Source organism: Andrena cerasifolii, chromosome 10, assembly GCF_050908995.1.
Source record: "Andrena cerasifolii isolate SP2316 chromosome 10, iyAndCera1_principal, whole genome shotgun sequence".
Taxonomy (NCBI): domain Eukaryota; kingdom Metazoa; phylum Arthropoda; class Insecta; order Hymenoptera; family Andrenidae; genus Andrena; species Andrena cerasifolii.
In genome coordinates, this window is record NC_135127.1 from 12,476,215 (window position 1) to 12,503,113 (window position 26,899).

The window sequence follows — 26,899 nt, forward strand, 5'->3', positions numbered from 1 at the left end:
GTAGTTTCGCACAGACGATTCTGTCGCGCCGGATATTTGCGAGGGTATGGGGGAGGTATAGTAACCCTATCGATTGGAACTTGGAGGCAGGAACTCGTAGCCGTTTCGATGACCCATCTAATCTAATCGTAGCACAGTTTGTCCAGTTTGCCCCTCCTCGTTTTTCCCGTGCTCCGTACCATTGCCGTTGTATTGGTGCATGACGAATGTGTGCGCGGGGTGCAATGTGGCGTGGTGGAGGCGCGTGAAGGAGACAGATAGCGCGAGGATAAACGACGGCTCGTGCCTCACAACGATGTCAAATGTGATGCACTGATCCTGACGTTAATTAATGCTTCTCGACACGGCCAACGCTCCCTCGCGATATAACGCATCCCTGGCCTTCGCCCGTCCCACCCCGACCCTCCCGCCCCTTTAGAAACGGTGTCGTTGCGTTTGCACGTACGACGCCTTTTAATTATCGGCCGGCCGTTTGCCCGAGCGTTGTTTAATTCCACGAGTTCAGCAATTGCAGCGACCGCGCCGGCAGAAGGAAGGCTGCTTTTGCATAATTGCCACGCACTCGCGCGACTAGCCCCGAGAAATCTTCAAACACGCTCCGCTGTGCTCTCTATGGGGCGTGCGTGTGTGTTCCAGTCGCGTCGTATCTGCAAGCCGCGTCGCACTGCGACATTTTTTCGGCCAGCACTTTTTGCGAAGCAGCTTTTTGCTTTCCGCGAGGCACCGCATTGCATTCGCGGGCTATCTGCGCGATAATGTACAGTCCGCCGGAGCGTAATAACGTTACGCTGGCGTATTTTCACAGACCGGTATCTGTATGATCGGAATTAGTCGACCAAAGGGAGGGTCCCGAGGGGAATATCCTCGACCTGATTGTGGATACGTTCGAGCTACGTGATTACGTCTTGGAAGCCCTGAAGTTTCCCGGTATCTTTATGACTTTGCGAGTTGCAGCGCAAAAGTTGACGGCTTCCAAAGCGTAACGCGGCCGCGGCTACTGTATCAGGAGCTTGACATCAGCGAAATTCGCACAAGTGTCGCTGATTCAGCGGGAATGCCGCGTGCCAATATTGTTCGATATTGTCCAGCTATCCTGTTACAGTATTAGTATTCGCACGGTTTCTCTGTCACTCACAATCAGCTTAATTATCACGTGACTCTGTGCACGCAGCGCTGGCCACGGAGCGAACGCGGTTATTTGTAAATTGTTCGTTACGTGGCTCCGGTGGGAAAAGCTGCTCGTTTCGCCGCTGTATTCGAGTCGGGAAGCGTAAAGAATCGTGCTCGGTAAACGATCGGTAGACATAGTTCTGTCGAAAATACAATTTTTTTCTCGTCGAATGTCCGTCGCTACAATAATGCGACTTTTAAAAGAATTCCCGATCTTTTAACCGATTTCGCAAATCACAGGTTCGCAACGCGTGGCCCACTTCGAGTCGCGCTGAATCGCGAATATTTTTCACGATCAGCGGATGCTTCTGCCGCGCAGTTTCGAGGTGCGAAAAAGAATGGCAGAGGAGAACAATGTGTTGGCTAATAACGCCTCCACTATTCCAAATTTCCGTGTATTTTATGAGAAACGCAGGTCTCGCTCTTTAATATGTACGCGACTGAAAAGCAATTTTGAATCGGCGCGGCTGGTAGTCCGGATCGCTTACAATATTTGATTGATATCAGTTCGATGTAATTAATGAAATTCGATTAAACTTGATATACCAATTACGTAAATTAATCTTCTAATTGCGCGTACACGCCCGCGACTGTGGCTGCATTAAAATGTGCAATTTCGAGCGGCGCTTCCGGCGAACCGTGAATTTATATAATGGACGTTTATTGCGTAGAGATTGAAAAAGAAGTTCGTTACAGTTTAATGACGGAATTATCGGTACGCGAACTTATACTACCATGCATCGCAGCACACGCATAGTGCAATACGCTGGACGAATGTAATGGCTATTTTTTACAAAAGCTGTCATCGTATATCGAAATTTTATCGCATTAATCGATAGTTTGCCGCACAGGTAGCCCTAACCTGGTTGTACTCTGGCATCCTTAAGTACTCTAGCGATGGTTCGGCGAACGTCTTAAAAGGAGTCAGCCTGACTCTATTAGGAAGTCGCCATATTGAATGCAGGGACTCCCTATTAGAGTCAATTTGACCCCAGTTAAGTTCAATCTTTTGTCTTCTCTTTCTTCTCGTTTCTTCCTGCTGGAGCTGGCTGCCTCCTTCGGCCGTTCTTGTTTGTCGCCGCCCCTTTCGTGGCTTCTTCGTCGCCTTCGTCTCCTTTTCTCGTCGCCGTCACCTTTGACGCCCGCCAGGGTATTCGTGCTAAACGCGATATCGATCGGACGCCAGATTTTAATTATCGCGTCGAAACCTAATTAGCCTGACACGTAGTTCGTGTCTCGTCTGACCAAGCGCCGGCTCGTACTACTGAACGACACTCGAGCGCGAGCTAGCCTAAGTACTTAGGATCTAATGACACTCCCGATCGATACAATGCGCCATTACGTATTGTTGTACATCGCAGATCGAAATCGTGATTGCCACGTTCCATTCGGTGCGGCGGTTTATCGCCTCTGCACGGAGAAAAAGAATCAGTCGGTCTGATCGATCACCGATTGGTCCGTCCGGGGCCCCTTTTCTAACGGATTCTTTCTCTCCGAGCTCGACGTCGGGATATTGAAACTAAAGTGCACGGATTGCGAATGACGAGAAACCTAAGGGAACGCATCTGGCTGATTTAAAAGCGAGTTACTATCCCTGACTCCCCGTTGGACGGATACACGGCCAGCCCACGGGCCGGCTCCTCAGTATTTCCATACCATTTTATTGACACCAGTCAGTCTGTCTGTCGAGGAGACACCCCCCAGCCACCGTGGGTCATGAATTTCTGAAAATTGGAAAGCTGTCTGTTACTCTTTCCCCCATTCTACATTTTCCTCGTTCATTCGCTGTTTCGCTCCTCCTATCCTCCGTCGCGCCTCGTATTCCCGCGGATCTTCACGGCGAAAGACAAGCGGATCTCGGGTATCGAGAATGTTGACGGGCTACGTGTCGATATTCGGGCGCACGATTTCTTTTATATCGTCCCGCGCGACGCGACGTACGCGTATGTACGTACCAGTCGTTTGAATCTCACCGTGCAGGGACGTCGAGGCGCGATCGGATAGAGAAGGATCGCGTTTCCCTGGCAAGTATCTCGATTTATCGACTATGCTAATGGTGACTTAAGTGCAAAAGTATCGAGGCGTGAGACGATATTAGCGTAACACCCGTTGCACGTCCGAGGATATTGGCTGGCTACACGCTACATTTTTATTCAAGACACTTTCCTATACTGCAAATCTAGCCGCGACGTCCTACGACCAGGCCGTTATGAAATTCAGGGAAATTTAGAAGGTACCCAACGCGCCTCCGTTGCGAATCTATTTACATAGATAATATTGTTTCCCCGCACCTGCTGGCGGTATTTATGCATCCATAACTCGCCTCGTTTATTCCATCGCACCTCCCTTCCAGCTCTTCGAGCTACCAGCGTCATTTTTTACGACTTCCGTGCACGCGAAACCCATTATCGACTATCCTGCGTTTAATCACTGGACTGCGCTTGGAAGTTCGCCACTCGACCAGCCGTCAGTCGCATAATTTTCTAAATATGACACGGGATGGCCCGTGCGGTCGGAAGGGACGCGAAGGTGTGCTTTCCAGCTCGTGACTGCACAGCGCGCGCACGGCGCGCAGCGATCGCGTGCTCGCGTCGAGCTCACGAACGTTAAACCAGTTGCTCGCGATTACGGTTCCATCGAAACGTGAAAAAAAATCGTATCTCGCCTGTTTGCGATTCAGAACTTACTCGCACAGATGCTTTTATACTCGGCGCTGTTTCTTCCGAAACTTGCCTCGTAATGAATACACTCGGTAACGAGGCTAGCCGGGTCGTGCTCTCAGAATTTGCGTTAACGAGAGGCACAGTTTCGCTCTATTCTCCGCGGAGCGGTGAATGGTTCGAACGAACGCGACAACGATCGAGCAAATTGCTTCTTTGTACGGTGAATTGTTGGTCGCGTGTCCGTCGAGAGAAAACGACAACAGCTTGCCAGGAACAATGCGCTCGTTGGGTTCGGCCGCGTTTAACGTTCACCGATCGCGCGGCGGAGGTAAGCTTTTCGCTGGGACATTGGTTTCGCTGCGAGAGCGGAAGAAACAGCTGGTACGGGGTATCCGAATGATTCGATAAAGTACGTAACAAAATACAGCGTCGGTGGAACAGCGACGTCGATGAGGATTGGTCACGACAACGTGCAATAATGTCGTTCCCTGGGCAATTTCTTGGGGGAAGAGCAGGAAGCCCGTGCCACGGTGGAACAAAGTGCCGGAGATGGCACCGAAAACCGTAGGACGTTAGGATCGATCGAGGAAAAACGCCGACCTCTGTTTCCGCGATCGTTTCCGGGGGTCCATTGCCGGGGCATCGTGGACTCGGTGAAAAGCGTTAAAAAATCAACCGGTCTTCTTCTACTAGCGTATCGATCACTTACGAGGGAGTAACGCGAACGTTTTTTCCCCGATAATACTGCCAATGATCGTGATATACTGCTGGGGTATCCGTGGCGATAAATCCCAGCGTATCATATTAGAATCCCTGTTCCATATGGGTATTCCTATTTCATGCTGTCTGTTTCTTGCTGGATTTATGGCTGCTCGGTTAGGACCTCGATTTCAGTGACAGGGCCCTCTCCATTTCCGCAGCTTGCCTCGCACTATCGCTATCATCGTTCGTAGTTTTCTTCCCGCTCGAGATTATTTCGGGAGAAGTTTTTCAGCGACTCGGCTGAGGAACTTGGACGGAGCGGGGTAACTGCGACTGTGGGAGGTTAAATTTTAAGTAAATAGTCGAAAGTATCTCGCAACTGGATTTTTCGCGCACATCGGTGGTTGGGAAATTTTCCACGACTCGCAGCAAACTTTTCCGCGAGATGTGACGTTCAAGTTATACCATTGCTTTTTATTTACCGCCAATGCGTGGGGGTTGATATTATCGAACTGCTCCCTAATACGTTATTTTCTGTTTTACAGACTCGCGCGCCGAAACTGGAGCGGAACAGCTGGTTTACTTTTGCAACGGAAACGAGCGCTTGCAGCTTCCCGATAGACACGTATGTATATATAAAAATATGTATATATCTGCTTGTGAACATGAGCAGCCAGCTCTGCAATACAAACACCGAAACAGTTAGTCAACTCTGCTTGCATCATTACTACGGAACGAGTTAAATGGCTTAACTGGAAAATTAACGGAATTTCTCTAAAGCTAGCGTTGTAGCAGTGGCCGGTGTTTGGAAATTGCTGTTAATCGGTGCTCGATGAATACTCGCGAATCTACGGAGCTTGGGATAAAAAGTTAATAACGCGAAGGATGACAGAGATTTAATAACTCCTCGGTTCTCTTCTGCGAGTGTCGAGCACTTTGTTGAGTAGTTGGTTTAATAGATTCGTGCGACTCATTTCCCATTATCGGACATTACCCAAGGCGGCTAGCAGATTTTTAATTAGAAGAATCCATCAGCGCGGCGCATTATATCGAATAGCATCGGCTATGTTGGTTCGGTGCGTACCTAGGTCGTCGTCTCTCGTCTCTCATCTTCATTGTCTCATCACGGGGCAACGTGACGAACGGATGTTGGCCCGCCGCCAGTGTCTGGAGGATTTTTAATTAATTGTCCAAGTTAATTGAGGGACAGAGGAGAAACGTAAAACGAGACGACCTTTCTCGGCTCGCACGAGGATCCCCAGGTCCGCAGACGTGCACGAATTAAGTTTGCATGCGGAGCACTGCCGGGAGCGGGTTCTTATAAAAAATTTATCGATCAGTCATTTTCGCGTTTAATGAGACCGAACGTTCTTCTCCCTTTTAAACCAGCAGCCTTTTAGGCCACCATTCTCGTTAGTTCTCCACGCGTTTGTGATTAATTCTGCCCTTCACTCGCGAAGCAAATCGTTAAGCAGAAGCTGAAACTTTTCACGAAGGAAAGCCATGTTTTTGCCGTGTTTTTTACCTGGAATCAATGGCCAGTGGTGTCTAAACGTTCTTCACTCGAGCGTCCAGCTTTTCATCGTTCACCGTAGCTGACTGTACCATTGCTTTTCTCAGCTTTCCAATTAATTAAGCTTAGAAGGCAACTAAATCAAGACGGACGGTATAAGGCTATTAACGACCCACCGTTCCAATCGAGAAAAGTGTTCTGCTATTTTTAATTATCCGACGCAAGATATCTATCCTTGGGAGGCCGTGGTACTGCTTTCGACGCGGAATTTCCTAAGAGGCATATAACGAAATCTCTTCCTGGCGATCATTAGCCGGGGCTCGTAATCGGATTTTCTTTGACCCAGCGGTGCTGTCGCGATTACCGAGGAGAAGCTTCTTGCGGGATAGATTCCGCTTAAGAATACATCCTTATTCTCCTGGGGATCACCGATGTTATTATATCTCGAGTTTTCTGTCCGTTATTGCCGGAAAAATGGCAGAGGGGGAGACCCCTGGAGGGTATCCAAGAATAACTCGCTGGAGGGATTTCGATGTCCCGTCTAACGAAGCACCAATTTTTATTAATTCCGCGCGAACGACGCCCAACCAAGTAGGCACAGAAGGCTGGCCCTATCCGATCCTTTACTCCTTGCTACGGTAAACTCTCGGTGGGATTCAGATGTGTCCAGGTAAAAAGTAGCAGGTCGAGGAGCGCGGGAACGGGATACCCGGGTAAGGTGCACTTGCATTTAACGAGGGAGTGATATTTCAGGAACGGAACGACGCTCTTCGCGTATCTACGTACCGACGGAATGCGGTCTCAATTTTCCTAATCTGTACTTGGTGGCAAATTTGCAGGAAATCGATTCCGATCTCGTGGGGAAAGTCCAGCGAGGAAGCCCACTCGTCCTTTGCCTCCGACTGCGAACCGATCCCATCCTTCTATTCCGGTTACCTTCGTTAATTCTCGAATTTGATAGCGACGAGAGCCGGCGGAGAAGGGTCCGATAGGAATTCGCGATTCCGGAATCGTCGCTTTTGCAAAACTGTCGAGTCGACAGTTCTTTTCACCGTGGATGTTAAAAGGTTCGACCTATTAACTTTCAATCGTTTGCAGATGGTCGAGGGGGGTAATTTCATAGGCACTCGACGAACGAGCGTAGCGCCGGCGCGCCGGAAGAATTAATTGCGCGACATCGCGTGGTTGGTTGAAGAGTTATTCATTTGCCGCGTACAATGCGTATATCGGGACAGGTATTTTTCTCGATTATTCTGTAAGAGCACTCGATTCCATCTGGGTCATGTCAGCCTCGCTGACTACGACCTGACAGGACAATACATCAGTATTGACAATAGTACGATCCTGCGTGACATCTGTTTGTCCTTGTTCGTCTCTCCACCCTTTGTCGAACTCTTTTTCATCTGGCCGTTTGTTTCGTGGTAAATCGGTCGCGTTGGGAAACTTTTCAAACACCGGGTTCATTGTGCGACGCTTTCTGGCGGATACCAGAGAAATTATCTTTCTCCTCGACGGATCTAGACCTCCGTCTCTCTGGGCTCTCATCATTTTGTGGAACGCGCGAAACTGTGTATCGAGTTATTCGGCTATTTATTTCCACGGGTTTTTAACGTTCAAGTTGGTAATATTCTCAAGTGGTTTTGGAGAATGTCGAGTGCCGTGTACCCTCTGTCCCGCGGAAGGATGGAAAGATTGAATTTGTCCTGGCGAAGCAGAGCTCGCAAACAATACGCCAGCTTTGTTGCACGTTTCGCGATAAACAATTCCGTTTCACGGTGGCACCGTAAATGTTTTATGCTGTTGGCGGTGCCGGCGCAAAAAGTTAGCCAAACAGTGGTCCCTGAATGCGCCAAGAGTCGCAAACGCTTCAAAGAGAGCTTTTCCGCGATGGCGTAGCGCTGTCGCGAAAGTATCAGTGTCCTCTACTGGAACTACGATACGCACACAGTCGCGAGTGACAAACGCCAAGGAAATTCTGGGACACGTTGTATTTTATAAACCGAGATATTCTTTGTTCGTGTCCGACCCTTTCATTCCGATTAGCCAGGGTTGCGTTTAGCGGAGTGAGCGAGGGAAATGAAAGCGACAGGGATTTTTCATTTTTGGCTGGTTTAGATCTTTCCTGATGTCGGCCTCCGCAATTCAGGCTATTCGGTGGCACGTCGCTCGCCGCGGCGCGGCGTGGGCGGAAATTATCTCGCGCTCGAGGAGCTGCGTGCGTGCGTGTACACGCGTGGACATAAGTATTTACGACACCTCGCGAACGTGACGGACCATTCAGCCCGTGCTCCTAGTCTCTCGTTCCGCAATGAAATTTGCATTTTGACTTGCGCCGTTCTTCGCCGGGGGCGTACGTGCAAACGAGCGAGCGGCCGTCTTAAAACTCGGCCATCGCGGATCATTTATCCTCCCGATGACGCCTGCCGGATTAAGGTCCTCTTGTCGGACGAATAATTACAACTCTGTTCGGTGGCGCTAGCGCGTCCCCGGCAGCTTGCCTTATTTGCACGGTAATCGCGGAATCCTCCGAGAAATTCTTCGCTGGATATTCATAAATTATCCTCCCCTTTGAGAGAGCTTTTGTCCTTAGAGTTACGGGACAGGCGGAGGAGCCGAGCAGCTTTCGAGATGACTGGGTTTTCGTGGGACTCGGCGAGATCGATTCACTGGCACGCTCTTCGCTCTTGCATCCCGAATGGCGGATTACGACTGTTCCCTCTCGCCCGACTATCGCGGACGTATTTTTGCACGGTCGACGAGCCCACCAGCGCTCGTCGGTGGAATCAAGCGAGGCATTTACCAAAATAAACGCATTAATCGTCCAGCGGCTTTGAAAATAACAGCGCGGCGCGACGGCAGCGGAACGGCCAAATGAAGGCTATTTTTCGTGTCGGCGACGGTGGAGGGAAACGTGCCCGCCATTATCGCTCATTGTTCGCGATCGAAATTGTCCCGGGTAGTACTTGTGAAAGTTTGCAGAACGCGCGCGGCGTGAAAATAATCGCTCGTCGAGGATTATTCGTTAGTGTCATTATCGGGCGCGATTACCGCGGCCAGCCTCGTGAACAATGGCCGCCGTTGATGAAACGGTTACGTATCATCCGCCAGTCGCGACTAATTAGCGTGATTGCAGCCGGCGAAATACGAGCTAACGCGCTCGAATTATGAAATCAAACTTCGTTAGATAATTGCGCTATTTCCTATTGATGCTTCGAATTACAAAGGAACCGAGGCTTGCTGGACGTTCTATCACGGGATAGACGCTTCAGTTACGGGGATAGATCCGGGTTCCTCTTTATCATTAATCGGCTGCACGTTAATTAGAAGTCCCGCCCGACCGGGCGCGCTGGATGCTGGTCGATTCTTTTCCGCGATATGCCTCTGCTCTTGCGATTGATTAGCTTCGAGAGGCTAAAGCGCGGCGCGCTGTAGCGATAATTAGGATTCGATGTATCAACGTTACTCCCGCGCGTGAGAATGTTGCTGCACTTTCCGGTGCCTTGATTACTCCACCGGCAAAGTCGCCGGCACCTTTCCCAGCCGTGCAGGCTTCCCCTGTCGAGGAGAATTTCAATCTCGCGTTGTCGTGCTGCCGCGCATTAGCATACGGGTTCGTGATCCGTCATTAAGTCGACGGGTTGACGCGATACACGTCGTGTCCGATGCAATAACAACGAGTAACGATCCGTGGGGGTTTGCCTAGAGACCGCGGACGAAATTAAAATGTACGCTCGGGTCGGCGGCCAGGCCGCGGTACCACGCCGCGGTAATTAATGGTTCTCGAACGCGTGTCCTTGCAAGGACGCTTAAAGCACGGGGGGAGGGGGGAAATCGATCCTGCGGGAAGTAATATTATAGTAAACCCGCCGCTCGGTGGGCGTTCATTTTTCACCGAGTTCCACGGGAGACACGGGGAAAGCCGAGGGCGAGATTTATCGCGGCTGACGGAAGACATTACGCTTACGCCATAATCTTTCGGGCTGTTCTGGTAGGCTCGAAGGGACCCGACAGCCCCGCAGAAGAGAAGCGATAATAGAATATTAGGTTTGCCCGCGAACAGGCGTGCTACATGCCTATGTACCATGCCTATAGACGGTGGTGGAATTAATTTGGTCGAGCTCCGCTCCACTGACAAGAGATATCCAGATTTGGCGAATATAACCAGAGGAATCGATAGGCACTCCTCGGCCCAAGGACGTCATTTTTCATCGTAATCGCGGAATAAAATGGCGTTGCTTGGAAGAGGAGTTAGATGTTCATTTCGCGAGAGCCGTGAGAAGATGTCAGAAAGATCGAGAGAATAATGGGACACGTAGCGTTTAGAGGCTACCGAAATGAAATGTTGTAATTGAAAAATTCCAGCTGCGAGAAGTAGGAACCAAAAACGGTGGCTTTTTCTTCGAAACATGGTTTCGAAGTTAATGGAAGCCTCGTAAGCAAAAGAATCTTTTGTAGAGTTATTTCGACGGTGTATCCTTGGTGCTCCGGAAAAATATCCGCTTGAAAGTGGTCTTTTCAGGCGGCGTGGAGAGGAGCTTTGAAATTTTCGAGGGTTCTACTGCCTCCCAGAAGCTACTCGATACACACGGACGTATGTGTACGGCACGTATACGTAGTACGAACCTACATACTTCTTACGCGCCTTTGGGGATTGCACCGCGGAGCACAGAGAAGCGTACATTTGTAAATAAGCACGAGACTTTCGATCCGCGGCTTTTTATCATTCATACGCCTCTCCAGTTACGTTCGCCTATTCACCGCGCGTCTTCTAAACGAAGCTCCTTTGAACCTCTTAAGGACAGAAGCATGGATAGGGTTTACTAGGGGTGATTCTATTTTTGAGACGAGCAATTCCTCGGCGCACTTTCTTTGGCATTTTTAATCCGGTGATTCGTAGTCGGCAGTGGTCTGACGTTTAATCAGAGAAAACCACCCTAAAATTTCCATTGGCAGTTTCGCCTTTCCTACCTTACGTTCGCTACCCCCCAGCAAGGAGACGGACGGGGAAGCTCAGCTTTCCTTAAGATCATTGCTCCTTCTATAGTTCTACGGCTCTATAGTAAGAAATTCATATTCATTTGAAGCGTAGAAGAATTGAAGAGATGATTAATCTGTTACCTTGTCCCTGATTTCCTGTCGCATCTTCTCTCGCTCTTCTTCCATTTTGCGGTGCTTCTCCTTTCTCCGCTCCTCAGCCTCCCTGATGGCTTCTTGCCTTTCCCTCTCGAGCTCTTCTTCCTTCTCCTTGTCATCTTCGTCTCCGCCTTCGCCACCTACGGCTCCTGTAAAACAAAAGGGCGGACAATTGTACAGGATCGATCTTGCTCGCGTGCTTTCTATACCCTATTCATCGTGGCTCGCATTCTTTCCCATGTAGACCGAGCGATAATTGCGACAAAAAGCTTCTTCGTAGTTTCATTCACGGTTAGTTTGGCCTGTTCCATTTAGGTTACGCTCGGTGTACAAACTACTGGGATAATAGGCGACGAGAAACTAACGGTTTACCCCGGGGAGCAAACATTGTAAATCAACGCGATGGTAACAATACTATTCCACTGTAGTTTATACACCGTTGCTGAGGGTAGGTGCATCAAGTTTCCAACTAAAATTATTTCGCTGGAGGAAAGTGTGGATCGACTGACACGACAAACAGGAAACTTTCCCCGCCACCCAGATTGCACGGAGAATCGCTCTCTAGTCTCGCTACGGGACAATGTGTGCGTTACAATAACGAATTACGGGCTCTACTCTACAGTCAACTACGACCGAATTGATCTTCTGTTTGACGACTGAAGCGAGGAAAGAAAGGAGCGATCAAACTGCTCGCATTCAGACGAACTCTGCAATGGAAATGCTGGGTGCTTGGAGCTGGGCGGTCTTAACGAAGTTTTATTAGTTTACCGAAAGATTAAGTGGATTCACGAGGCGTTCGCGTGGCTGTTACTCGTCCAGCGTGTGGTAGAAACTGTAGAAAGGGCTTTCCGCGAGTATTCCCGAGGAAAAATCTTGTTTACAGCGGAAACACATCCTTCCATTCCATGCACCGTATACAGCGATACCAGGGTCGCGCCCCTGTGCTCTTGAATCGCGTAAAAATAGGATGGTTGTTTGCGAATCTGTTAGCTGTGCCGCTCTTAACTTGTCCCTCGTTCGCTGTTCATCTTGCTTGCTGTAGAATTAATGGTAAACAAAGGGAAATTTGTCTTTGGTAATGCTCTTTTTCCTACGTAAATAGCGACGAGTGTTTACCGAGGTGAAGGTCCAGCATGCGAGAGGCTGCAAGGCAATATCGGGAAGGTAGACACACGGATTCGCTGGAAGGGAAGCGAAAGGGAATTCGTCTTTCCCGCTGTCTGCCAGAGAATGATGTGCCAGGACCTCCGGGCTCGAGGAAATTAATACTACTTCTGTCCCGGCGTCGGCGACGGCGTCGCCGTCGTCTACCATTTTCCCTTTCTTTCCCTGCTATCCATCCGCCATCTCGTCCCTTCTATTTGCACTGTTTCCCGCAGCACTGCTTTCCGCCAGCTAGAAAGGTACTTTGAAGTCCGAGCCAGGGACATCCTTCGTCTGTCCCACTGTTTTTATTCTTCAATTTCCCTCCGCTCTCTCTCTCTCTCTCTTCCTTAAATTAAATGCAGATTTCACAGGATGATTCAAGTAATTGGAACCACCTCGCCCAGTCCGTAAATATTAGTTTCAGCGCAGATTGCTGGAGCTAAGAGGGACCACACAGTGCGGTACGTGAATTCTTCCTAATTCTTCAAAGGGAGATCAATTTATTTCCGTCTCGGACAACTGATCACGCGTAATAATTTGCGCGAGCGTTGATTCCTCTACTCTTTTTTTTTTCGCGTAGGTAAGTTCCGACGCGTACTTTGCTCAATTAATTAATCACGCCGGCTGGCTTTTAACTCTACGCCACTTAATCGTTGCCTTCCACTCGGCGAGGGGCGCTTTAAGTTTCTTTGTCTTGTCGCTTATGCAACGTACACAGCGCATTTACATTATTACCTCGTCCCGCTGTCTCTGCCTCTTATCTTCTGTTTGACTCTGTGTATCCTGGCTCTCGCGCGGAGCAAGGCTGTTCGAAAAATTCGTTCCACCGGGGGAAAATAAAATCCACTTATCTCCGTGCCCACTGGTCCGAACGTTTGCCCGTTCGTCCGTTCTATCCATCATACCGGGCTTAATTAAATTTACTTACTTCTCCCGACACCGATCTACCCCGCTCCTCCGGCTCATACGAGATCCTCGCATCGCCAGCTGACCTGGTCCAGTTTCTTTCGGCAAACACGTGGTTGGACGGGCTGCAGATTAAGCGGGAATGATATAAACTCCGGGCTACTTGGTTTCTATCATAGCGACCGAATATAGCGAAACAATGCGTTCGACCCAGTTCCCTCGATTCAACAGCGAGCACAGCTTTTATTCCCCGATCGACCAATTCAGTCCCTTTTGTCTCTTAAATATCTTCCAGCGTAATTAAAAGTCGCGGAAATTTTAACGAGTAGAGGAGCCTCGCATTGATCGGGCTCTGAATTCATTCGCAAGTCGGGCTGAATGGAATTATGCATTCTTGCGGCCGAATTTTTGAACGGCGGGGCCGCCGCTCGTCCCGTAAATGTTTCAGTCGACTGGATGGCATTCGGATGAAAAAGTAACGATAAATGTTGGACGTTTCGATGGCGCACATTTGGTTGGCCCGATTTACGAACGGCGCACGGCTCATCTGCGCGCTGGAACATCATCTCCTGGGTGTAGTCGTACAACAAGAACGGCCATAATAGCGAACGAGGACAATTGCCCTCGGTGCAAATGGAGCGACGGAGCGGGGACATTGTCATTTGCACCGACATTTTCGCGGGTACGCGTCGTTTCTAGCTTTCCACCTCGTCTCGTTCTCACTTCACCTCGCTTCGCCTACCCTGGCCTCGTCTCGCCACACCTCACACGGATCACCGGAAGGTGGACGTAGAACGATCCACGTTCTTATCAGCGTTATCGACCGCGAAATTTCCTTCTTCAAGGAGACGATCAGAGACTCGTGGAACTCGTGATCAACAGCGGAACTATGAATTCTACATTTTTGCGCTACATTCACTCCGGCTGTGCAACTCGGAAGGAAATCCAAAACGATCTCTTCCGCGATGCTGTAGATATCGGTTATAAAACGTTGCTCAGCTTCGAGTGAAAGCCAAGAAGCATTTAAATGACTGTCTTGAATGTTTCGCCACGTCCATTCACCGAGAAATCATTAATGCCCGGCTGAAAAAAGGTCTCGCGGCTGCGCAGGAAAATTCGTTCGCGTCCCCAGGCTGTCGGTGACTTTTCATCGCTGGGATTTCAATACCGACGATGATTTAAAAGCGTCACGCTGGAGTCATGCAGAGTTTCTCCGTGGATGTTGCAGCGAGAGAGGCAGTGAAACTAGTGGACGCGAGGCGACGTGACGCATCGCGCGAGACCCTCCTCTCGCATGTAGGCCAAGAGTCGCTTCGGCTGGCTTTTTGTCCCCGCGAATCCGCCACGCGGATCATTACGCGCAACGATGCCATCGCTAAATTCCGATTTCGAGCTTCCCAGCTTTCGAGACATCTTTCTCCCCCGTATCCTTAATGACTGCACAGACTTCTTTCAGACGGACGGTGCGCAGCCTCTCGCAGCACGCGTTCCTCGCGATAATTATTCGAAAATATTCCATTCCGGCCAACCTATTACGCGTTTCTTCCTATTAACGCGCGCACGTATCCCCGCGAATATAGGTCGTTTCTAGAGCACACGGCGGTTTCTAGAATACTTTGCCATCGATGTCTCTGAAGGATGACCCATTTCTAACGACCTATTTTTTAACGAGCAGTCATGGACGAACGACGGTGTCCTACACACACCGTTCAAACAAAAGAGACCACGAAAGGCTTGCAGAAAATATTCCGACGAGGGAAAATGGAAAACACGGGTCGCGATTTTCCTTCAAAGTTGCCATTGTTTTTTGCCCGCCATTCAGGCGACGACATTATGGAAAGCCGGCACAAATCTAGCGGTGTTTTTTGCCGTGGACGGATGAAACGCGGAGAAAAGGTGGAGTATAAAGGGTGCAACGCAAAGGAAACAACCGCGGCCTCTCTATAGTCATCGGTAATCATCCATGTGCCGGTCGGATGAAAGCAACGAAAAGCAATTTCAAACGAGCGTTCCTCCTTTCTGCTTTTTCCCCTCAGTCTGTCTCCCTCTCTGGCAGAAATTCCTTTTCCATCGAATTCTGCGATTCACGGCCGATCGAAGGGGATTATTAATCAGGCGAGCGATCGAGCTTACCGGCGGGTCCGTCGAATTTCTGCGATTCATCGAGCGACGTTAGGCTGTGTCGTAAACGAAGGGGCGAGTCTTTCCGTCCAAGGGGGGATGAAAATGCTGTTTATTATTGAAGCTATGTATCGATCGGTGAATGATTGCGCGAATATCTCCTACGTATCGTCGAGCGGGACGCGAGGTTAAAAAGTCTTGGAGCACAATGGAGAAGTAAGTTGGTCGCGAAATCGCGAGTTTAGGTCGCGGTTGGCCAGAGAAAAGCTGGCGAAAAAGAGGTGGGAAAGGTCGGTAAGAATGCGCAGTTGAAACTCATTAACGAGAATTCGGCCCTCGTTCCTTCCGCATTGTTGCGCTGAAACGAGGAATCGAGAGAATGGCCAGAAGAGTGCATAACAATGTTACGCCCTGTCACTTAAGGGCGAGTGACGAAGGAAGAGATTAATAAAGGAGGCTTTTAAGGAAGGTGTCGCTGAGAACTGGGATATCGGACCACGCCTCCGTTTTGCATTCTCTGGTGACAATGGAGCTTGAACGTTTCTCCGTCTGCATAGTTTTGATTCCAAATGACGTTCCCGTTCGATGCAGCTGAACGCGAGAGACTCTGGGCTGGCAGACCATCGTGGGTCGTCGCGCGAAGATTAATGTGAGCTTTTCTTTTGTTTTCCGGCACGATCCACGGTTTCCGCGCGCCAAATGCATACGTAACGCGTTACAAACGATTGTACAGCTTAATTCCTGGACGGAGGAATTAGCACGCAGTCCCTGTTAGCGCCGGAAGCTTGCTGGGCGTGAGACACGGGAACGATTAAACAGTCGCAGTAGAATTTTTCTGAGAGAGGTCGGGCGATAGGTTTTTCATCTTTTTTCCGCGGCAGAGCGAATTCTTTCTGTCCAGCGGGACGGCAGAAATAGAAAGCGCAGGTATGCGGGTTTGAACACTTTTGTTTGATAAAATTAAATTCTCTGGCAGTCGTCCGAGAATTTCACGGCTCCCGCTGCAATGAAAGGGCACCGTGGAATTGGTGGACGTGCAGGCTGCAAGATGTTTCGGGCATAGGGCGCGATTACGCGCGACAAGGATTTCCTTTGCACGTTGGGCTACGCTCGTAGGTAGATCGAAGGAATTAGGTACTTTGTTTCGTTCCTGGCCACTATTCTGAAGTGGCGGACGTGAAGGGCTTGCGAGTTTCGGCATTAGGATATATTAAATATTAATCAGAGGAGAACGGAGCGCAGGGGGATTCATCCCTTGCAGTGATATTAAACGATTCTATCCTCTGCGACCTTTTTGATCGATCTCGGGTTAGATCCTCGTCTTACGTCGGAAATGAAATCGATCAAGTTCCTGAATATATCACCCCGGTGAAATGAAATAACGTAACGTAATAATATCGCTATCGAGGACAAATGCGATGGATTATATCGATCTTGTCCGCTCCCTCTCGTATTTTTAGCGATATATTTTTGCCGTGAATTAAACAGGCGAACGATCCAAGTTCTTTGATAGAACGGGGGCCTCTTTTATACCCAACAACCGATATTTAATTACTCGCCCAGTTAGGAATACCGGATGTTTTGCCAATTACCCTCCGAGCAGCTATTAAATCCACCGCACAGATGAGCGGAGGGGTTTTCATCGATGGTCTCGGAGGGGAAGTTGGAAATTCCTCCCGAATAACGCGAACGCTCGAAAAAATGTCATATCGTGAATAAATTGGAGGAAACCCGTGGTAACGCAGTTAATAAAACAGTCTGCGGACCAGCGTGTCCCAGTTCAATTAATTGAACGATGTTGATTAAATTTTTTATCGAATGAAACACGCCTGGAAGCGGTGCAACGTCGAAAGGAAGAGAGGGAGAGAGAGACAGAGAGATCGGAAACTTGTTTCCGTCTTCGATGACAATTTATCGGGGGGTCGCTCGGAATTGCGAACAAGACGGATCCGTGTAGGCGAGAATCAAATTTGCGATCGCACAGTCTCGCATCAATCCCGGGAGTAAGTCTCGCCGTGTTCTACTCATCGGCCCTTTTGCCCGCTGGAAAATTCACTTGCGAGCGAATAATTCTCTCGTTTCCCCGGACGAGGCTTTGCAGCTAGCCCTTAATCCAGCCGAAACGGGAACGGGAATGGGAATAGGAACGTGAGGCGGAAAGAACGATCCGTATCTTGCAGCAGTGTCTAGGATTCCTTTGAAATCGGCGTAAACTTGTTTCGCCATCAGGTGCAACGTCTCCGTGCCGATGATTGGATGGCATATTGTCGACCGGCGAAGCGAAGATTCGCATTCGCTGGCTGCTTCCTCCATCGCCTCGCTACTCTGCTTTCTTTTTACACTCGTTAGCCGTTTTGTATCGGAACGACGCGGTAGAGTCTTGTAAAATCCAGTTAAAATGCAGATTCGATGGATCGGGGTAGCTCGGTAACGATGTCCACACGCTCGAAATCGAAACTGGCTTTTTCCACCGTCGAAATATATGCGCGCGGCCGTTTTTCGGTCAGCCGTGCACCGGGATCCCAGCTGCGATTGGTCGCGCAGGCTCGCTGGAAAACTGTTCACGTGCCGTGAAACAAACAGGCGATTCATTTGGCTGGCGATGCTACCGCTAAACGGGACCGTATTACCCGTAGAAGCGAATTCTGGCTGAAAAAGGGAGAGAAGCTTGGTAGAGCGGCAGAATATTGCTGGAGCAACGGGCAGAGCTTTCCGGGGGAATAGATTTGCAGGCAGTGTTTCGCGCTGTTCGACCTGGATTAGCGTTTTAATTTAGCAGCGGTCGCATTCGCAGTTGTTGTAAATTTCCGTTAAATGCAAATTCAATTTGCTCCCGATGACGATGCTTCCGTGTTCGTCACGGTGCCGCGCAGATGTTCCCAACGACCCGTTCTCGTGTTCGAAAACGATATCTGGCGCTGTAACGATCGCTCTCGCAAACGGCCCTTCTATTCGCCGATAATTTCAACAATCGACGAACGGAGCACGGGGGAAGTTCGCGCAGAAGCGGCGCGCTGGCTGCACCGGGGATTTCTTCCTCATTGTCGCCTGGAACTTCCGTCGCCGCGCGAAATGTCGGAACCCGCGCACGTTTGCCACTATCGTACGCACGTTCGGAGGCCGCAATCGGCCACGAAATATCGCATCGGGGGAGTTATACACGGTCTTACCCGGCCATACGATTACGCGAGTTTGGCTCGGGGTCTCGGGAGTTCGTCGGAGGAGCGGCATCGCGAACGTACCTATGTAGATTCATACGTGGCGCCGAGGTCACATTTTTCCCTGGAACATGGTCACGTTCCAGGAAACGCCAAATATCCCGGACCAATTGCAGGGAACTGGGACCAACGAGACGCACCTCTCTCTGCTTTTTCCCATCGTTTTTATTAATGCTTGCTCGTTAGTTAGTTTCCAGGCGCGATAACGCGAGCCAAATGTGGGCGTAATGTTTTTACCGTTTTGCGTGGCGATCGGTTTTCGATCAACATCCCGGAAGGATCGTGAAAAACTGGGCTCGCAAGAGAGGGATTTGCATCGAAAGCGGATTCCGCGGCGAACGAATTTCGGACTGGCGACCCACGATCGAAATTCCGTTTTCCGCGGAATTACGCTGCTCCACCCTCTGTTCTTAACGCGTGGTTCGCGTGACATCGATGCTCCATCGACGATCCTCGCCAGATAAGAAGCTAAACCGAGATGGGTCGGAGCCACGGGGTAAAAGTTACCCCGCTGCCACGGGGCAAGAACAAATTGTCCGGACGTTTTTCCATTCATGCATAAAACATCGCCCCGTTGTCCGGCGCTAATGCAAGCAGACATCGAAGTAGCTGCATCGAACTTCCTTCCTCCTTCCTGTGGATCCTCGGCTCGTCCGGTTCCGACGCATCAATCTTATTAACTAGATCGTCCTCCGGCTCCTTTGGACCCTTTCTCCTGGCTTTTCGGCGATAAATTTCGCTCTGTCACTCTCCCATCCTCTGACTCGTTCATTCGCTCGCCAGATCTCTGACTCGCGAGATTTCCTTAACCCGGCTTCAGACACCGTATCAGCGGTGCTATCGATAGGCGGAACGATAGAATAGAGCGAGCGGGGGATTGACACGATAATCAGCCGGGGATTGCTGTCAGGCCATTGTCTTAAATGACTAGTTCGTAATCAGTGATCGATAAATGGCCGAAGCGAGTAATCTGACAACGTAACACGTTTACATGACTACGCCGCGTCGGAGTAACAAGCGTATGGTTTGCCATAAGCTCCAGTCAAGTACTCTTGATTAAGCCACTCTGCTATAATTAACCGCATCTCTAGAATTTGCTCTTGAATCGATCGATGCGACCGCGCCGCGCCGCGCCGCGCCGCGCCGCGCCGCGTCGGTTCAGGCCCGATTGTGAGTTCTCCACGGATGGGTTCGTTAATGTGTATCTGTTTAATGGAATTCGCGTTTCTGTTTGCTTGTTACGTGATGAGGATATTCGCGTTAATTGACGTCCGTGCAAACGTACATACAAATATGCCGATGACTCCCACGCGTAGTATTTCGATAGACAGCCAACAAGGATTCGTGCTATTAGGGACGAATGGAGACGCGATCTCTCTTGCTGTTAATTAATACTCAGCCCTTAAATCGCACGCAAACTTGCAAACTTGCAAACTTTCGATGAAAATTGTGAGTAGCAGGTGTAGTAGAAATTGTTTCCTCCAACTTCCTGACGAGTGAGACTAAACTAACGTCCTGATCGGATCGCCAGGGGCAGTCTCTGGTTATTCATTTCCTGCAGGAAGATCGTGGAGGACGTATCGGACCTTTTACTCAGGGTCCCGTTAGGAAGGGTATCGAGGGGTTGCTGGTTTGGGACGCTGATTGTTCCGGTCGCGCGGTATGTAAATCTCACCCCTGTCGAGCAGAAATCTCCTCATCTGCGAACTTTCTATCCGGTTGATTTAGGCACCGACGTAGCGGTTTCCTCGCAACTTCCACGGGGCACGAGGGAACGTTTATAATTTTACCGCACAACCTACGGGGTTATCGAGTGCTAAAATCAGGTCGATCGGAATGTTTGCGCTTTCCCAGACGAAAAAAGTCAAGCACGGGTCGAGATTTCACAGAGGAGATACAGCGTAGAAACGATCGATTCACGGGGCAGAAGGGAAGGTTAGGAAAAAGAGGCAAACGAGTTGCAAAGAAAGCGCACGGTTAGCGTCGCGTTTATTGTCGATTCAAGGAAGAGCTGCCCGTGAACGGATGTTCGTCGATACGAAGCTGTGCAACGCGAACAACACGCGAGACTCTCTCCTTTCTTAGCATCCGCTGGATACACTGACGCAGACCGATCGCTTTCGTTCGTGCTGCTTGAGATTTCGCGTGCCCACGGATTGAAATATTTCCACGAGGCATCGTTATTTACGATCGTGGCCGTGCAAGCGCGAGCTTCATTCCGAATCCTTGAAAACCCTTGCAGTCTCCTCTTGCGACGCGTGGGTGTCGCAGCGTCGACGTTTCCCCTTGGAGAACGATTCAAGATGCTCCGAGTGTTCACACGTGTTTAAAGGAATGTTCCTCGAGGGCGAGGGTGGCAAAGTTAAAAGTCCATCTCTGTACGCGAACTTCTCTGGCGAGAGGTTGTCTGAGAGCGCAGACTTCCCTCGCCGCTATCGAACTTCCTACGGCTTTCGTTTCTCGTCCAAGTGGTTACGCAAGGATATACGCCGCTGTGACACGTTACATCTCCATCCGAGCTGGCTTCGAAACCGTACCAGTTTCTCACTGTCAACTCGCGCGGAAAATTTCCCTTAGAAGCCAGCAGTCATCTCCATTCTCATTAAGACCGAGGCTTCGCAGTGGCTGGTGGCTGCGACGTTCTGTTTCGATCTTGAAGCGTAAACACGTGGTAATTGTATCGCGCGACTGCTTTCAAACTTCGCTCCTCCTCCCGCGATACGTCCTCGTCCAATTACAACTCCCCGTTTCCTCCGCGACGCGGTGAAAATGCCACGGGCGCATCGTAATTAGTCGGAGGGACCGGCTAGAAAGTAGAAGTGTCGCGAAGTTACCGCGGCGTCGTATTCGGGACACGTGGTAGAATTAGTCCTATTGATTCGTGGCCCTCTCGGCCCGACTGCGCCGCGATAACTCGCCTCCAAAGGAAACGCGAGATGATCCTTGTCTCGGCAGGACCGTCGGCAGACTCGCCCTGCCTGCCACAATAGCGGGGTAATTTCTCCTCCTATTTCTGCCATCCCCTTATTCGTTGCTCCCGCGTCGAGTTGAGTCGCAACAGCGGCCAACTTGTTTCGAGTTGCTTGTGCTTTCGCGAAATTGCCGCCAGCCCCCGTGCCTCCTGCCCCTTGGCCCCTTGGCCCCTTGCCTTTCAGCCGATCACCCCTCGACATCGCTGCATCGTTTTCAGCTAATTAACGCGAACTCGGCGCCAATCAACGCTGCTTCCGTCGATGGGCGCAAACGGCGAATCAAGAACACCGAGAGCTCGGTAAATAGCTGGTTCCTTGTTCGAGGAGAGCTCGGTCAACTTTGTTCGGAGTTCTTATTTCCTCGAACGACCTTGCGGCTGGGTAGCTTGGCCTCCTATAAAATCGGCATCCGGTTTATTAAATTTAAACCTGTGAAAATGACTGGTCGGCAGATGAATATCTGGCGCTGCTCTCGCGTTACTTTCATTCGAGCCTGTAGATAAGAGGGCCGTACCGAGTGCACGCGATACGTGCAAGGCCAGAAGGAACGTCGAGATACGGGAACACAGAACGCTTGACCGCGCTTGCTATCGTAAAAGAGACGACGACGCGTTTCACGACCTTGTCATCAAAGAAGCTCGAGTGTACAAGCGCGGAGCACGAGTAGGTCAAGCATCTGGCTGACCAATGACGGGCTACGCTACTTGGGGGAACCGAGTTCCTTTGGCATTCTTTCTTGTCCCTTCTTCAAACGTCAATTAAACGCTTGGAAATAGGCGAGGCTCGAACATACGGGCACGCGCGGAACTCGAACGCTAGAAACCAGGCTGATTGCAATCGAAGCCTCGCCCTTAAACAGAATCGACCGAGCATGCTTTGCGGCTTTCAAAAGGGACGAGAGTCGTTTCAGCTTTCTCGGGAAGGAATCTCTTGGTAAATCTGTCCCTTTTCTGCATTTAAATTAGAAATATATCGGGGACTTATAGGGGACGCTTCGGCGAGAGACCTCGAACTGAAATTCTTCGAACACGCTTCTAACTTAATGGCCACGCGCGACTCGGCCAACTGCCGCTGCTGTTCTCTCAAATTATTTATCGGCCTTTCAATTAACGAGCAACCAATGGACCGAACCGACGGTAATTACGAAACAGCGGGCTCCCGTTTATTCGCCCAGCTAAACGGTCGGGAACAAAGTCGAGTGTTTTATTACTGACAGCTAATAAAGTTATCGGTAAGAAGCTTAGTTGGAAGTTAACTTTCGCGAAACTCGCGGCGAGAGGAGAGCGTTAGGCTACGTCTTGTACATATACGTACCGCGATTCTGCATCCAACCGACAGGCAGCGTTGCGAGGGCGCAAGAAAAAGAGATCGCGCTGTTTATTTACGACGTATTCGCTCAAGCTGCGTTTAAATTACTTTAAATTCTCGCCGCGGAAACGGCATCGTAAGTGTGTCGCGCGGGAAGCGGATTGATTCATTTTCGCGGCGCTTTTCGCCCCGAGGATCAGGCTGCATTCAAGCGGTTGCCGCTTATCACGATGTCGAGAGCTGGTTCATGAGCGTCGTTAAAAAAATACGGGTCACACGGCAGGCCAGAAGCAGTTGCCAGTGCGTGGGGGAAAAAATTGCGACAACGTTTAAGATCGGAAGGCGCGGGACGCGGGTCGAAACATGCTGCGAGCCTCATTGTCGACGTTAATTCGCGAACAACCGTGTTTCGCTGATTAAACGAATCGAGGCGAGAAACACGGGGCTCTTTGGTGGTGAGGTTTTCATGGGGACTCGACGCGTGATTGTGAATTTTTAGAGGAACAGGGGTTTTCATTCGTCTAGAGTATTAGAATTCTAGGAGGATCGATCCGAGTGACTTGGGCGCGGAATAATAATTCTTTCTTTGATACGAGGCAGACGGATTCGACTTGGGAACCGCTGACTCGGAGGGTCGTTTCTGCGAGAACTAGGCCACAGCTTGTGCACGTAAAGACTCTATTTTTTTTGTATAACCCGTTGCATAACCCGTCGAGGTCGGTCGAAGAGAAACCTCAGCAGTTCAGTTAGATCTGACACGTGACACCGGGATCGCATGCCAACACTGCCAGCCGATCGGCCGTTGATCCTTGAATACGAATTAGGCGACTTCCGTTATCCTTTCGACCACCTATCTGTTGCAGCTCAATTTGGATCGCACGAAAATAGACGCTTCGCCACATAATCGGCCTAGCAAGCAGTCGAGTGTGTGGCTTTGAAAGTGAACTTAGATAATTTAAGCGAGCTTGAAAACCAGGGGGAGTGGTTTTTGGGAATGGTACCGAGCTTCTGCATTTCGGCAGGTGAATACTTTCGGGCAGATAATCTTTTTAAATTATTGTGGGCTGCTTGAACGGCCGAGGCACGATAAGCGCACGGATAGCCTAGCTGGGAGCAAAATAGAGCAAGAATTATTGCTACGTCGGGATAAGGATAATCCTCACGTTCGAGGATTAATTGTATAGTTCCGAGTTCTCTCGCGTGAACGCTATCGGGTCGCTTCGATCTAACGATTAGGCGATTCTAATTGCACGTTCTAGCACGCACGTGACCGCCCCGGCATCCCTGTAAATCAGGCAAGTTCGACGAACGAGGATGTTCCGCGCGGGAATCGCCACCGAATTTGGTGGATCTGGGTCGGACCTTCGCTATCGATCGGTTCGATCGAAAATTTCTTTGCTCGCGCGGGGAATTGGACCGAAGGACAGGGGGCATTTTTCCATTTTGAAACAGTCCAACCACGTTCGGCATCGCCTCGCGCTCTTTGTAATTAGCTTTTACTGTCGGTGAAATCAAATTAAATTTGATTCACAGTCGCCGTGCAACCGACGGTCGTCGATGGTCGTCCCTTTTTTTCAGCGTCACGCCGTTCAGACATTAATTACCTTAAAATTTAACGAGCTGCAGTGCATATACCACGCGGCAACGTTCGCTGCGAGCTGCTAATTAGCTTCTACTCATTATTCCTTGATTATTCTTCGGACAAACTGCTCCTTTTTTGTGTCAAAATCGTAGAACTTTTGATAGGAATAAGATAGAGGGATAAATCTTTTTTTAGGTTAAAGCTAAGATGTTACAGAATAAGGAAAAAATATTGAGAATATATGACAAACAAATTTTGACCTTGAAAATCTATGTCAAAGTTGACATTTTCGAAGAAAATTTTGGTTCTTCCGTTATAACGCGTGGTTGAAGTTTTTTCTTGACTTGTTATACATCATTTCCTATAGATTTTGACGTGCTGAATTCAAATCTGTTCGCAGAATTTGTCTAGGCCTTCAGGATACGAAGAAAAATGTGATTAAAAAATTTATGAAACATATATATTTTTTTAAAAAAATTATGAAACTCGGTGTGCAAGTAGAGTAGTTCATCCGTAACGCAACCCTATCTTTTGTTGGTGTCTTAATGCGACTTGAAAAAGAATCATCCCTCTATCCCATTCCTGCCGAATGATAAACATCACGTCTAAAACGTGATTTCCATTATTCAAGAATTCGGGAATACTATAGGTACTTGGCAGCAGCCATTTGTAATAGATTGGATCAAACAGTTGAGTAATTAAATCGATAAAGTCATTCATTTCGCCGTTAATCTCGTGGCGACGGGCGAGCCGGCCAGAGAGGACTTCGCCATCGAAAATGTATAAGTACTTTTTTACAAGTTGTGTATTAACGATGTTCGAAGAAGGCTAAAGAAATTAATGAGGAGTATGGTTGGAAGGTTCGAAATTCCACCGCGGAGATTCTTGAAACTCCATCGTCGCAAGTTTCCCTGCAGGTTATCGTGCAAAGTTTACGCGTGCTCCAAGGAGCTTCCTCGGCCGTCTACGATCGCGAGGAATTGTTGAACGAACTTAATGTTGCCTGACACAACACTCAGGGGGAGGCTCGTTTGGGCCAGTATCCGCGAAACTTTAGACCATCGACTTTAATTCCTAGTAAAAACGAGAGATATTGATTTGCAAGCTCGCACTCTGCTAAGGGTACCTAGCTGTTGGCATTTGCTTTGGCGGAATCGCGTGCACGCTAGACGGCTTCTCCTTAAAAGCCCCGCTATACCGCGGCAGAGTTTCCGTGATGCAAGTTGGATCGCGAGCGTGGAGCGTATGTAGTTCGCGTGGTAACTCCGTTGTTTAGGATTCATATTTCTAAGCGTTGCCGCACGAGACACTACGTTCTCCGGGTGCATCAGAATTTTTCGCAACGATGCGTTGCTTTTCTGCGGAGCACGAAGCGAGTAAGCTTCTCTCGTGGTCAGTGAAATCCACTAGGTAGGTAAATCCCCCGTTGGCTGTCGAGGTCGTCGCTGGTCCACTCGAATCGGCAAGCAAAACGACGCGGATGCGAGTTTACTCGAACCGTCGAGAGCGACCAAGGAATTTCCAAGCACATATTTAACGAATAATTTGCGGCATTGTTTGTACATAATTGGATTCCAGGGAATAAGCGGAGTTCCATGTTCCGCGTCGCGCTACTGTGGGCTCTGGTGTTCGTCGAATCAGTTACTAAATAAGACGCGCCTGACACGGTGCTGCCGGTTGAGCGAAAATTTTTCTGCGAGTTCTCGATAAATTCAACAAGCAAGTATCGAACGCGCTCGAAAGCCATTCGTTACGACAATGCCAGAGGCTCTTTGATTTCGCGGGATGAAAGCTTCCTGAAACTCATTTTTTCGACTATTTTTTTCTATCAACCACTTGCGCATCGATTCTTTCCAATTTTCAGATATAATCGTACACTTGTGACGGCCCTCTCGCGGAAGCTGAACCGCGCAACTGGTTTCGTCCGACAAAAGTTTCATTACATCGTAAAGCGGATCGGTATTGTTCACGATACCGTGAAATAGGACCATTTGGAAAACAGATGCGGTTGCAGTTATCCCGGTGAAATATATTCGCAAATATAGAGCGGGTTTAAAGTAGGAGCAACTACGGTGCGGTACTCGTCTGTCTCCACCGCGATCCCAATTAAATTCACAACGGATAACATTCCACCCTCGAGTGGGATATAAAGGGTTAAGAGTATCTAACTTCTCGTGAACTACCAGAAACTGGCGTCGGGCAATTTGTCCCGGAAACTGAATTTCAATATCAATTTCAATTTCGAAACGTCGTTAGGCAGGAACGCGAGACAGCCTTTATTTCGAGCGACGTTTCGCTGATTTCCGCTGCTTGTCCGTCGTTCGAGGACTCTCATTCTTATTCTTTGAAAGTAGACACTTTCTAGCCGAGAGAATTTTCTAAGAAAACCACTGGTGGCTCTCTAGATGTACCAGAGGTGCGCAGGGTCCCGAAGAACTTTCCTCTAATTAACTGGCAGATGTATT

At 49.5% G+C, this 26,899-nt stretch overlaps 1 protein-coding gene and 1 long non-coding RNA gene across 7 annotated transcripts in view; one reads left to right on the forward strand and one right to left on the reverse strand.

Annotated features, from left to right (window-relative positions):
* The window catches only part of LOC143373724 (uncharacterized), a 79,247-nt gene that overhangs the window by 20,988 nt on the left and 31,360 nt on the right, over positions 1–26,899 (forward strand). For all 3 annotated transcript variants that reach the window (XR_013086518.1, XR_013086516.1, XR_013086517.1), the window contains exon 2: positions 5,081–5,160. This is a non-coding gene — a long non-coding RNA (uncharacterized LOC143373724). The remainder of the gene's footprint in view (positions 1–5,080; positions 5,161–26,899) is intronic.
* Cpx (synaptic transmission protein complexin) overlaps positions 1–26,899 on the reverse strand; it is a 182,698-nt gene that overhangs the window by 11,146 nt on the left and 144,653 nt on the right. For all 4 annotated transcript variants that reach the window (XM_076821213.1, XM_076821214.1, XM_076821215.1 and 1 more), the window contains one exon: positions 11,167–11,330. In XM_076821213.1, the coding sequence (XP_076677328.1) occupies positions 11,167–11,330 (164 nt within the window). The remainder of the gene's footprint in view (positions 1–11,166; positions 11,331–26,899) is intronic.